Source organism: Oncorhynchus kisutch, unplaced genomic scaffold (assembly GCF_002021735.2).
Source record: "Oncorhynchus kisutch isolate 150728-3 unplaced genomic scaffold, Okis_V2 scaffold1126, whole genome shotgun sequence".
Lineage (NCBI taxonomy): Eukaryota > Metazoa > Chordata > Actinopteri > Salmoniformes > Salmonidae > Oncorhynchus > Oncorhynchus kisutch.
This window is the reverse complement of record NW_022263071.1, coordinates 55,034-68,799: the sequence shown is the minus strand read 5'-3', so window position 1 is coordinate 68,799 and position 13,766 is coordinate 55,034. Positions and strand designations below refer to the sequence as shown.

Genomic DNA, 13,766 nt, shown 5'->3' with positions numbered 1-13,766 from the left:
GGGAGTGAAAGAGGAGGAGACAGAATATCAGATTAACACCAGTGAGTGCTGTCTTCAACAGGGACACAAACTATGCAGTTGTTGAATTAATGTGTGGTTTTTAAGGGGCATTCTACTGAAGTTCTTCACTTCAATGTGATGTTCGATACTATATAAATTGTTAAAGGGTCAATCTGCCATTGATACATATATTTTTGGGACTTTTAAATTAGATTTAATTATATATAACAGGCTTTCAAAATGTAATAATGGAGCATAATTTATACTTAAAATATCAAAGGGACACAAAAGGCACCCAATTAATTTAGAGATATTAATGCCTCTGATAAGACCCTATGACTGTAATAGACAGTAATAATTGATGATGGTAATAAGTTCACCATCTGTTTGATGTTCTCGTTAACACAGGAGAGAGACATGACTATGGTGGATCCTCTGGGGAGCCTCAACAACATCCTGATGCTGACGAGACAGAGAAGAGTCTCTCCATTTCAGAACACCAGATGGTACAGCTTGGTCTGGTCTAGCATACAGCTTGCTCTATCTGGGTCTGGGTTTCTGTAAGGCACTTTATGACAACAGTGACATCAGCATCCATAATGATATGTGTCTGTGTCCCCTCTTTATGGTTACCAGGACAACGCTAGCCCTTCCTCCCTCCCGGAGTCCCTGTATCGTGCCTCTCCTGGTAGCACGTTACTGCTGGGTATGAAGAGGTTGTCTGTGCTGCTGGTGGACTGCAGGAAAACAACAGGGCTGAGTGGAACTGTGAGAGGAGGAGAAGAGAAGAAAGGATCAGATTTGACACGTCAAAGTAAGTGCTGTAGTTTGAACAAATAAAATAGATCTGCCCATTGGTATCTGTTCCCAATAGGGCTGTCCCCGACTAAAACAAAAACAACTTTGCACACTCTTGGTATTCTCTCAACCAGCTTAACCTGGAATGCTTTTCCAACAGTCTTGAAGGAGTTCCCACATGCTGGGCACATGTTGGCTACTTTTCCGTCACTCTGCGGTCCAACTCATCTCAATTCATCTCAATTTGGGTTGAGGTTGGGTGATTGTGAAGGCCAGGTCATCTGATGTAGCACTCCATCACTCTCCTTCTTGGTCAAATAGCACTTACACAGCCTGGTTCTGGTTGGGTCACTGTCCTGTTGAAAAACAAATGATAGTCCCACTAAGCACAAACCAGATGGGATGGTGTATCGCTGCAGAATGCTGTGGTAGCGATGCTGGTTAAGTGTGACTTGAATTCTAAATAAATCACAAACAGTGTCACCAGCAAAGCACCATCACTCATGAATGCTCATCAATGCTTCCCGGTGGGAAACACACATGTGGAGATCATCCGTTCACCTACTCTGCGTCTCACAGACATGTCGGTTGGAACCGGAAATCTCAAATTTGGACTCATCAGACCAAAGGACAGATTTCCACCGGTCCATTGCTCATGCTTCTTGATTCACACAGTCTCCTCTGAACAGTTAATGTTGAGATGTGTCTCTTAATTGAACTCTGTAAATCATTTATTTGGGCTGCATTTTCTGAGGGTCTTCCTTTCCTGTGGAGGTCCTCATGAGAGCCAGTTTCATCGTAGCTTTTGATGTTTTTTGCGACTGTACTTAAAGAAAGTTTCAATGTTCTTGAAATATTCAGTATTGACTGACCATGTCTTCAAGTAATGATGGACTGTTGTTTCTCTTTGCTTATTTGAGCCATTTGGACTTGGTCTTTTACCAAATAGGGCTGTCTTCTGTATACCCCTTTAACTTGTCACAAGACAACTGATTGGCTCAAACGCACTAAGAAGGAAAAACTCTAATTAATATTTAAACAAGGCACACCTGTTAATTGAAATGCTTTCCAGATGACTACCTCATGAAGCTGGTTGAGAGAATGCCAAGAGTGTGCAAAGCTGTCATCAAGACAAAGGGTGGCTACTTTGAAGAATCTCAAATATAAAATATATTTTGATTTGTTTAACACTTTTTTTTGTTTACTATGTGATTCCATTTGTGTTATTTCATAGTTTTGATGTCTTCACTATTATTCTACAATGTAGAAAATAGTTTTGAAAAATAAAGAAAAACCCTTGAATGAGTAGGTGTGTCCACCTTTGACTGGTTCTCTATACACAGTGGGGAGAACAAGTATTTAACACACTGCCGATTTTGCAGGTTTTCCTACTTACAAAGCATTTAGAGATCTGTAATTTTTATCATAGGTACACTTCAACTGTGAGAGACGGAATCTAAATCAAAAATCCAGAAAATCGCGTTGTATGATTTTTAAGTAATTCATTTGCATTTTATTGCATGACACAAGTATTTGATACATCAGAAAAGCATAACTTAATGTTTGGTACAGAAACCTTTGTTTGCAATTACAGAGATCATATGTTTCCTGTAGTTCTTGACCAGGTTTGCACACACTGCATCAGGGATTTTGGCCCACTCCTCCATACAGACCTTCTCCAGATCCTTCAGGTTTCAGGGCTGTCGCTGGGCAATACGGACTTTCAGCTCGCTCCAACGATTTTCTATTGGGTTCAGGTCTGGAGACTGGCTAGGCCACTCCAGGACCTTGAGTTGCTTCTTACGGAGCCACTCCTTAGTTGCCCTGGCTGTGTGTTTCGGGTCATTGTCATGCTGGAAGACCCAGCCACGACCCATCTTCAATACTCTTACTGAGGGAAGGAGGTTGTTGGCCAAGATCTCGCGATACATGGCCCCATCCATCCTCCCCTCAATACAGTGCAGTCGTCCTGTCCCCTTTGCAGAAAAGCATCCCCAAAGAATGATGTTTCCACCTCCATGCTTCACGGTTGGGATGGTGTTCTTGGGGTTGTACTCATCCTTCTTCTTCCTCCAAACACGGCGAGTGGAGTTTAGACCCAAAAGCTCTATTTTTGTCTCATCATACCACATGACCTTCTCCCATTCCTCCTCTGGATCATCCAGATGGTCATTGTCAAACTTCCGACGGGCCTGGACATGCGCTGGCTTGAGCAGGGGGACCTTGCGTGCGCTGCAGGATTTTAATCCATGACGGCATAGTGTGTTACTAATGGTTCTTTTTGAGACTGTGGTCCAAGCTCTCTTCAGGTCATTGACCAGGTCCTGCCGTGTATTTCTGGGGTGATCCCTCACCTTCCTCATGATCATTGATTCCCCACAAGGTGAGATCTTTCATGGAGCCCCAGACCGAGGGTGATTGACCGTCATCTTGAACTTCTTCCATTTTCTAACAATTGCGCCATCAGTTGTTGCCTTCTCACCAAGCTGCTTGCCTATTGTCCTGTAGCCCATCCCAGCCCTGTGCAGGTCTACAATTTTATCCCTGATGTCCTTACACCCTCTCTGGTCTTGGCCATTGTGGAGAGGTTGGAGTCTGTTTGATTGACTGTGTGGACAGGTGTCTTTTATACAGGTAACGAGTTCAAACAGGTGCAGTTAATACAGGTAATGAGTGGAGACCAGGGGCCTGTTGCACAAAACTAGGATAAGGGATTAAGCCAGGATATCTTGGTGATCCTGGCTCAATTGATCCGTAATCCGGTTGCACTAAAGATGGATAGGGGGCAGGAGGATATGTTATGGTATAAATTACCATGGAGATTTATTCTGTGGAGCTAGCCTGCTCCAGACCAGGCTAAATTCCAGGATCTATTTAATCTCATCCCTAATGTCAGTCAGCAGTCACCACAAATGGAAACCAATAGTTATTTCACTGCTCACTATACATTGTTATCACATATAACTAGACCCACTGTTATTATTTAAACGTTTGTGATCATTAATTTCAATGATTTTGGATAAAAGATGATTTTTAGATGATGTTGCTATCATTAGATAATGTACAGTTTCCCATAGACTATAATGCTATATATAAAATGATAGAATATTAGGGCCACAGAGGGGAAAAAAACACAAGTCATAATATTGTAACCAGTTGTTTTAAAGGAGGACAGTTAAAATGACAGATGTGGGGCATTTCGTGAAATTGTACTTCAGTATGGTTTCATAAACAAAGACATGCTGATGTGCCAGAATATTAAGTATCACATTGTCATAAGTATCAAAACTGTAAAAACAATATGTAGCTTTTCTGCAGAAAGAACCAGCCTCATAAATTTATGACTTTATCCTTTTTCTTCAGTGTGGCCCTAGTACTCTGTCATATAAACAAATACACATTCCATATGAATATAAAAACACAATGTGTAACATTATGTTCCTTTATTGAATAAGGACAAAACAAAGCAGGTAAACCATCAGCTCCTTTCGAAACTGAAGTCACAGTGACTCTACAAGATGGAAAGCACAGAATCCAAGCATATTATACATACACATTCAAAGGTCTGTATATAACACACCCTGCATGTCTGCACACTAAAATAAATGCAGGACAAATCCATACACATCAACTGAACAGACAAATGAATGGATGCAGTAGCCTCCCTGCAGCCTTGTATTACACACAGTATACCGCACAATCATAAGAGGCCAAATTCGTCAAAAAACGAACCCAAAAAAACCCAAATTCCTCTGCCACCGCAGGACATATTTAACCAAAATTGAAAGCACACATACTAACTAAAATAATTCAACACATATTGGTCCCTCAGCAGCCGACCACTGTCGTCATCAGGGAAGATTGCCGGATTGTCCCAGTCCATGGCTGGTGGCACTCTGGGGGCCCTCTCCTTCCTCAGGCAGGCCACATTGTGGAGGACAGCACAAGCCACAGTAATATCACATGCCCTAACAGGGCTGACCCTTAATTTGTGAAGGCAGTGAAAGCGTGCCTTCAGGAGGCCAAAGGTCATTTCAACTCTGGCCCTGGTCCTGGCATGGGCATGGTTGTAGGCCTGCTGTGCTTCCTGGGGGTCTGTGAAAGGTGTCAGGAGAAAAGGCTGGCAGCCATACCCCCTGTCTCCCAGCAACACACCAGAGAATTCACCTGTCAACACAAAATCTCATCATTACTACCTCATAAACACAGTGATATTCTTGACACAGCCATGATGGTTATAAATAGGGGTTGTGTGGCTTACCTTGTGATAGGCACTGATAGATTTCAGAGGCCCGAAAGATTCTGGAGTCATGGACTGAGCCAGGCCATTTTGCCACAACATTGCTGATCACACAGTCAGCATTGCAGACCATCTGAAATCATAAGATGAGGAATATTACACCAATCAATGCACATCACTGGCAATGCAGAGTGTTCGTCAATGGACAATATCAAAAAGTTATGTTCACCTGAACATTAATGCTGTGAAAGGATTTCCTATTCACAAAATCGGCCTCATGGGCACCTGAGGGGGCTTTTATCCTTATGTGTGTGCAGTCCACTGCACCAATGACATTGGTTGTTAACACTATGTGTTAACAGTTGTCCTGTAATTTGTAGATCCTCTTACCTGCAATCCTATAGAACTCCTCTTTGATGTCACAGAGTCTTCTGTGGCCAGGGAAGGAGATGAAGACATCTGCTAATGCTTTGATAGCCAGACACACACTCCTTATTGTGCGGCAAATTGTGGCCTTGTTCAGCTGTTCTGCATCCCCCACTGAGTACAGGAAGGCTCCACTAGCAAAAAAGCACAAGGCCACACAAACCATTTGCTCCACACTCAGTGCATGGCTCCGTGCAGTGCGGTGCTTAATCCTGGGACCCAGTAGTCTGCATAGATACCTGATGCCATCTGCAGAAAACCTGTATCTTTCATATAGATGGTCATCAGGGAAGGCCAGTGGGTCCAACCGGTCCCTGAAGACCCTTTCTCGCCTGAAGGCTCTCCTCAGCACAAGTGCTTCTTCATCCACCACATCTCGCACGAATGGGCATGCCATTGTCAGAGCAGAAAGGAACACACAATTTTGGGCCTTCATATAGGCTAGTGGCCACACCTGGTGCTGGGGGGGTGGGCAAAAGAGGGCGATGCCTTATAACGATGACTTGGTTGTACTGATTGCTGGGAAAATAAAAAAAACCTTAGAAAGATGCCACCGTCCTGTGTGCTCACAATAAGAGCTCATATGTCATGGCTCACTTGACTTTACGAGAATATACCTAATTTTTATTTTGAGCTGTGTCATCTTCTTGGAGCTGGGGGAGGAAAGAAAAATAATGATTAATACATTTGTGTTACAGTTAGCATACAGTGTACATTGAAGGCATATCTCACCTCCCTCTCAAGTTTTTTTATTTCAAGGTCCAGTTTCCTAATTGTCCTCTTTTTTATTTCGAACTCCAGTGCAAGATTTTCCATCTTTTTCTTCTTGTACTGAATGTCTATGTCTGCCAGTTCTATTTGGCGCCGGAGGTGGTTGCCATACAACTTTCTGATAGCTTGTGAGCTCTGTGAACACAATACAATTAGCGCAGCTGGAATTTGGCAGGATGTGGTGTCCTTTTATTAATACGCACTATGTTGCCAGGCTGGTTTTCCCACTGTATAGCATCTGGGTCCTGTAAAAGAAATTAGATTTTTTGATTTTGATGAGGACTCCTCACCATTGTAGAGTAAATAGTACTTTCACAGTCTTAACATGATACCTCATGCCTTCTGGAATCCAGAGAGATGGTCTCCTCCTCATCATCGTCTCCATCATGTGCTGTTGCTGCTGCACTGGGGCCTTCACCCTATCACATTTAATCGGATTCATATTGAAGCTAGTAGACAAGACATGCCAGGCCTACAGTATGCCTTTGATGGAGTACTCACTGGATCTGGTCTGGTGCTTGTGCTGGTGGCTCTAACAGGAACACAGTGCTGCCAGACACTGCAAGGCAATAGGTAAACCAAAGTCAGACAGTCCAAATTGATTCAATATGAATGTGGTTGTATCCCATGTAGAGATGGAAGGACATACCTTGAATGAAGCGGGTGGCATCTTGGGAGGAACCTATGCTCGTCTCTTTCCCCCCAGGGATCCCCTCTAAGACGGGCCTGCCTTTATTTTAGCTCCAAGGCCATGTCCTCTGCTGGGGTAAGGTCAGCCTTTGGTGACCCACCACCCGTGCCTTGTCTGTGGGTATTCTTTTTCACTGCTAAAACAGTACAGACAATGTGTGAGCAGGCACCTTCTGGGTACAATATATGCTTGTGCTTTGTTAAATATTAGTCAGGGACCATACCATTCTGCAGAATGTTCTTGTATTTGATTTTGACCTGCTGCCATGTCCGTTTTGGCCCGTTCATGTTTAATCTACACACACACACACACACACACACACACACATTTAATGGAGTCACACTGCAAAAAATTACTTGGTATTTTTGTCTTGTTTTCAGTAAAAATATCAACAAATTTATCATAGCTTTATACAGTGTGATGGAGTTACTTTACACAATTTCACTCATATCTGCAGTGCATTTCAATAAAAAATTAAACCGTTTCATAATTACAGTACAACTGCATTTTTGGAGATGTGAATTAAATATTTGAATTGTAATTGTGATGTTTCAGCGGAGCGGTGAGTGTGTAATTGTGCACTACTTACGCATTCAGGCGGTCTGCAATACTTTGCCACGCTTTTTCTCTTTGCTTTATCACTGTGGCGGTGTTGCCTTTCTTCTTAATTATATCTTTTACCTCCTCGTATGCCTCCATGAGGATTTGTGCTTCCGACGGGGAAAAGTACGCGGCTCTAGTTGCCATGGTAAATCAGTTAATCTGTGATCTGTGGCGGGGTCTATTTGAGTGAGCCGTGAGCGCGCACCTATCCAGGATTGGTTTCACCTGGCTTAATGAATCCGTGTCTGCTCATCCTGGCTTGGTCTTTGTGCAACCAATTAAGCCTGGACGCACATGTTTTGGCTTCATTGAGCTCAGCTGAGTCATTTATCCCGGATGTCTTAATTCTACTTTTGTGCAACAGGCCCCAGGAGGGATTCTTAAAGAAAAACTAACAGGTCTGTGAGAGCCGGAATTGTTACTGGTTGGTAGGTGATCAAATACTTATGTCCTGCAATAAAATGCAAATTAAATACTTAAAAAGTGATTTTCTGGATTTTAGTTTTAGATTCCGTCTCTCACAGTTGAAGTGTACCTATGATTAAAAAAATGACAGACCTCTACGTGCTTTGTAAGTAGGAAAACCTGCAAAATCGGCAGTGTATCAAATGCTTGTTCTCCTCACTGTATGTACATACTGAACAGGTATGAAAACAACAATTTCAATGATTTACAGTTCAAATTAGGAAAGTAGTCAACGTAAATACATTTATTAGGCCCTAATCTATGGACTTCACATGACTGGGCAGGGGCGCAGCCATTGGTGGGTCTGTTGGGGCGTAAAGCCCACCCACTTGGGAGCCAGGCCCATCGAATCAGAATTAGTTTTCCCCACAAAAGGGCTTTGTTAAATAGTCCTCAAGGATAAATACTCCTCAGTTTCATCAGATGTCCGGGTGGCTGATCTCAGACGATGTGGAGGTCCTTGATCTGCGGTTGTGAGGCCTGTTGGACGGACTTCCAAATTCTATAAAAAGACATTGGAGGCGGCTGATGGTAGAGAATGCAACATTCAATTCTCTGGTAGCAGCTCCAGTGGATATTCCTGCAGTCCCCAATCCATTTGCACACTCCCTCAAAACTTGAGACATCTGTGGCATTGTGTTGTGTGACAACTGTACATTTTAGAGTGGCTTTTTAGTGTCCCCAGCACAAGGTACACCTGTGTAATGCTGTTTAATCAGCTTTTTGATATGCTACACCTGTCACGTGGATGGATTATCTTGGCAAAGCAATGTAAACAAATTTACACAAAATTGGAGAGTGGAGGTTTCATTCTGGTCTCTTTTTATATAAACACTGTCTTTGGCAGGAGGAAAACCAAACTTGGAGGAACCAAAGACCTCCACAACATCAAGACGACACCTCTGCTCCCAGATCAAGTTAGGAAGCCTGAAAAGACCTGAGAGGACACACACAGGAGAGAAGCCGTACCATTGCACCCAGTGTGGAAATAGTTTTAGCCGGTTAGGAAGCCTCAAAGCTCATGAGCGAATACACACGGGAGAGAAGCCATACCATTGCGGCCAGTGTGGAAAGAGTTTTAGCCTGTTAGGAAGCCTGAAAGCTCATGAGCGAATACACTCAGGAGAGAAGCCATACCATTGCGGCCAGTGTGGAAATAGTTTTAACCAGTTAGGAAACATGAAAAGACATGGGAGAATACACACAGGGGAGAAGCCATACCACTGCTCCCAGTGTGGAAAGAGTTTTACGGCGTTAGTTAAGCTGGAAGCTCATGAGCGAATTCACACAGGGGAGAAGCCTTACTACTGTTCCCATTGTGGAAAGAGTTTTAACCATTTAGTTAACATGAAAAGACATGAGAGGATACACACAGGAGCGAAGCCTCACCATTGCTCCCAGTGTGGAAAGAGTTTTAAGCGGTTAGACACCCTCAAAGATCATTTGCGAATACACACAGGGGAGAAGCCTTTCCGTTGCGCCCAGTGTGGAAAGAGTTTTAGCCGGTCAGGAAGCCTGAAAGAGCACGAGCGAATTCACACAGGGGAGAAATCTTACCACTGATCCCAGCGTGCAATGCGTTTTTACCCCATTAGGACACCTGAAAGAAGACATGAGACCGCACACGGGGGAGATGCCTTACAAATGTTCAGACTGGGGGGAAGGCATTCTACTCATCAGTAGTGTAAAAAACATGTGCGAATCCACACAGGAGAGAATAATGACTTCTCCTTGTGTGTAAATGTATATTTCACATCACAATGACTTAAAATTCATCAGAGAACATACACAGTGCTCCCAATTGTCTTATATTGTTGACTGAGAATGTGTTTACTTGTTTATACCACATGAAATTGAATGGTACAAAGTATACTCAAAAATACATTTGTGTGTTTTTATTAGAAAATATGAATTGAATATTGTCGTGTCTTTGCCATCATTAAAAGTGAAGACTTATTTTATTAAGTCAATTCTCTGTAATTATTATTACGTGATTAAACCAATCATGTACATTTAATTAACTAGGAAGTCGGGGCACCACGGAAAGACTTCAGATTACAAAGTTATACTTTTCCCAATGTAACTCTTCTGATATTTTATTATCTTTTCAATTCATTTTATATTAATGAATTATTCTTTAACTCACATCAGTCTCATTCCAAACGTCGTAAATTGTTGGTTATCTGCACGAACCCAGCCTTTTTTTAAATAAATCATCCATACACCAATTGGCTTAATCATTTATTAACTAACTAAATAATCACAGAAATGCGCAAACAAACAGTAGATACTGGTTACTAACGAATGATAGGGAAGATTCCCTACTGGGCTTGGTGGACAAAGGGAAGTGGGTGTGGACTGAGAAACAAACAGTAGATACTGGTTACTAACGAATGATAGGGCAGATTCCCTACTGGGCTAAGGCGATATGACGGCTTGGTGGACAAAGGGAAGTGGGACTGAGAAAGAAGCGGGGTAGACAAAAGGGTTCATTACACACAGTTGATAGTACAGTTGAAGTCGGAAATGTACATACAGTGGGGCAAAAAAGTATTTAGTCAGCCACCAATTGTGCAAGTTCTCCCACTTAAAAATATGAGAGAGGCCTGTAATTTTCATCATAGGTACACTTCAACTATGACAGACAAAATGAGAAGAAAAAAATCCAGAAAATCACATTGTAGGATTTTTTATGAATTTATTTGCAAATTATTGTGGAAAATAAGTATTCGGCTTACACCGATGTATGCGTTTTCTAAACTATTCGCAATCACAGCGCTCAGTCTGAAGAGGATTTTTTCTTAGGAGGGACTTTTATTCGTAACAATAGGATAGGCGGTTCCATGACACCAGATCATGTCTGTGCCCTCGGGGACGGACCAATGACTTAGTTACACTTTTAAAGGAATACAATTCTATCACATTAAAGGTTTAACATCACATTACATCATTTCATAAATAGTTGCATCTTTACTCATTCATTTTATACAAGAATTAGATGCAAACCCGATAATTGAGAAATGTACACATTGAGACATAGTTATGTGTGTTTCCTGTCCTCTCTGAGGTCACCAAATGAAACACACTCAACATAACTGTCCCTTAAGAGTCCACAGACCCTTCCCACACTCTCAAAGGTGGACAAATAGTTTAATTTTGCCATTTTGGGGATTTAGGAGTTCGGCCACGTGAATTCCTTTGTTCACTCTGTGGTCTCTCTCTGTATGAAAAGGGGGAGAGAGTCTCCGCCAGGTATTTACGACCCGAGATAACAGAACCTGGATGTAGGAGAGGGGGAAGCCACAATCTATACCCAGAAAAGGCCACATCATGACAATATGGAGTATTTCAGTTTGAATATAATGTACATCAGTTTCCTTGTGTTCAAATGTAGGATAGATCAGATTCCATGTGTTTAAAATGGTCCTTTTTTTAAACTCTGTGTGTGTTTATCTGGGTGTGTCATTCCTCCAGCACTACAGATAATCAAGTGATATTTGGATGTGATGCATTAGTTCCATTGTTGACATTTGCATTGTTGGCCCACTGATGATTTAATGAAATGAAAATGTTCAGACTCTGTAATGGAAAATGTTAATTGTTTGTGTGTCCACATAACTGAGTATGTGACTAACCTTGTGAAACTGTCCTATTATAAGCTCCTGTTCTTGGGAGTATCATCCTGTGTTGCAAACCAATTTACACCTGTGTCCTTGTATGAATAAAGTCCCTCCCAGGAACAGGAAACTATAAAGATATGTGCTAGTCACTCAATACTTCAGGAAATCAGACTGTCTACACTGCGCTGTGTAACTCTGTTATTCTCTCTGAGCTCAGAAATAAAGAATCTTGGTTTGACTTGGACTCCAGCAGATCCTTATTTTATAATATCCACCACAACTCTCCCAAGGATTGCTGTTTATCATTGTCTCAAAGAAGAGTTCCTCGTTCCACTTTCCTGAATTTACAGGCCTCCCACTGATTGAATAAACATTGTTTCCACAGGTAACATTTTGTGTTTCACCCAACCAGCAACCGAAATCCAATGACTGGTAACATTTTGTGTTTCACCCAACTTGCAACCTAAATCCAATGACTGGTGACATTTTGTGTTGATTTCATGTTAAATTAACTTTAGTTGACAAATCAAAGAAATGTAAATAGAAACTAGATTGCTACCTCATGATGGGTATAGGGACAATTAGAGTATCATGTAGTAGCCTAAACCTATTGCTGTTACATTGAACAGGGTGAGTGAAATATGAATGACAGTCGTCCAATATGCTGTAATAGAATTAAGGCCATGCTCATGAAAAAAAAAATCATCCTGCCTCATCTTAAACGGCACTAACCACCACTGTTTGGGTGGTGGACCACTCTTGGTACACATGGGAAACTGTTGAGCTGAAAAACCCAGCAGCGTTGCAGTTCTTGACACAAACCGGTGCGCCTGGCACCTACTACCATACCCCGTGCAAAGTAACTTAAATATTTTGTCTTCCCCATTAACTCTCTAAATGGCACACATGCACAATCCATGTCTCATGTCTCAAGGTTTAAAAATCCTTATTTAACCTGTTTCCCCCCTTCATCTACACAGATTGAAGTGGATTTAACTAGTGACATCAGTAAGGGATCATAGCTTTAGCCTGGATTCACCTAGTCTTTCTAAGTCATGGAAGGAGCAGCTGTTCTTAATGTTTTGTCTACCAATTGTATAGCACTACAGATAACCAAGTGCTATTTGCATGTGATGCATTTGTTCTGTTGTTTACAGGATGATGTGTATCTTATAGAGCGTGGCTTTAAGGGAATAGTATGGTCACATGTAGATAAAAAATAATGTGAAAAATTAACAGAGAAAATGTATATCAACACACTACCTATTCATATAAGTATTTATTAATCATCTACATATTCATATTGAGCTTCTACGTCTGTGTACAGGAACGTATTATTTGGAAGAAAAAATGTATCAGCTTATTGTTAAATAATGATGACGTTCTTTCCAATACAAAAGGTGTTGTAACTATTGTTTCCAAACTGCGTTACCCACTCCAGTCAGCAGATGGCGACGAGCGTCTTTCAGTTGACTCTTCTTGTATGACGTATAATGGACTTGACGGACGCTTCTTCAGGAACAACAAGGCGCCAACTCTTTCAACCACATCGGTAGCTTGCTAGCCAACATACAACTGAAAGATTGACGTTTTAGACCGTGTTAATGTACATTGTCTAATCTCAGTGTTTTAAACAAGTTTCGGTTGACGTATCAACTGGTTCAATTTGCAAACGTGTTAAAGATTGATACTGAGCCTAGCACTAGGCTAGACGCTAATGCTAGCTAGCTAGCTAACATCCCTGACCATGAGCTCACTAAACTACTCCTCCCTTGCTAATGAAGAGGGGGTCGGCTGTATGGAGAAAGAATCTTTCAGAATGAAAAAGGAGGAAGAGGAGGCTGTTATAGTGAAAGAAGAGAAAGAACCGTTTAGAGAGGAAGAGGATGCTATCTCAATAAAGGTGAAGGAGGAAGACGTTTTGGGAGTGAAAGAGGAAGAGACAGAATATCAGATTAACACCAGTGAGTACTGTCTTCAACAGGGACACAAACTATGCCGTTGTTGAACTAATGTGTGGTTTTTAAGGGGCATTCTACTGAAGTTCTACACTTGAATATGTTCAGTACTGTAGGAATTGTTAAAGGGTCAATCTGCCATTGGTTCATATATTTTAGGGACTTTTCAATTCGATGTATTGAATTCTCCATGC

General features: G+C 41.7%; 1 protein-coding gene across 1 annotated transcript; it reads left to right on the top strand.

Annotated features, from left to right (window-relative positions):
* Window positions 1–409: 409 nt before the first annotated feature.
* On the top strand, window positions 410–11,852 carry LOC116364957 (zinc finger protein 879-like). Its single transcript, XM_031817716.1, has 3 exons — window positions 410–506; window positions 637–814; window positions 8,842–11,852. Exons 1-3 carry the CDS (start codon window positions 504–506, stop codon window positions 9,555–9,557), a joined length of 897 nt encoding a protein of 298 aa, XP_031673576.1. The 5' UTR covers window positions 410–503; the 3' UTR covers window positions 9,558–11,852.
* Window positions 11,853–13,766: the final 1,914 nt, after the last annotated feature.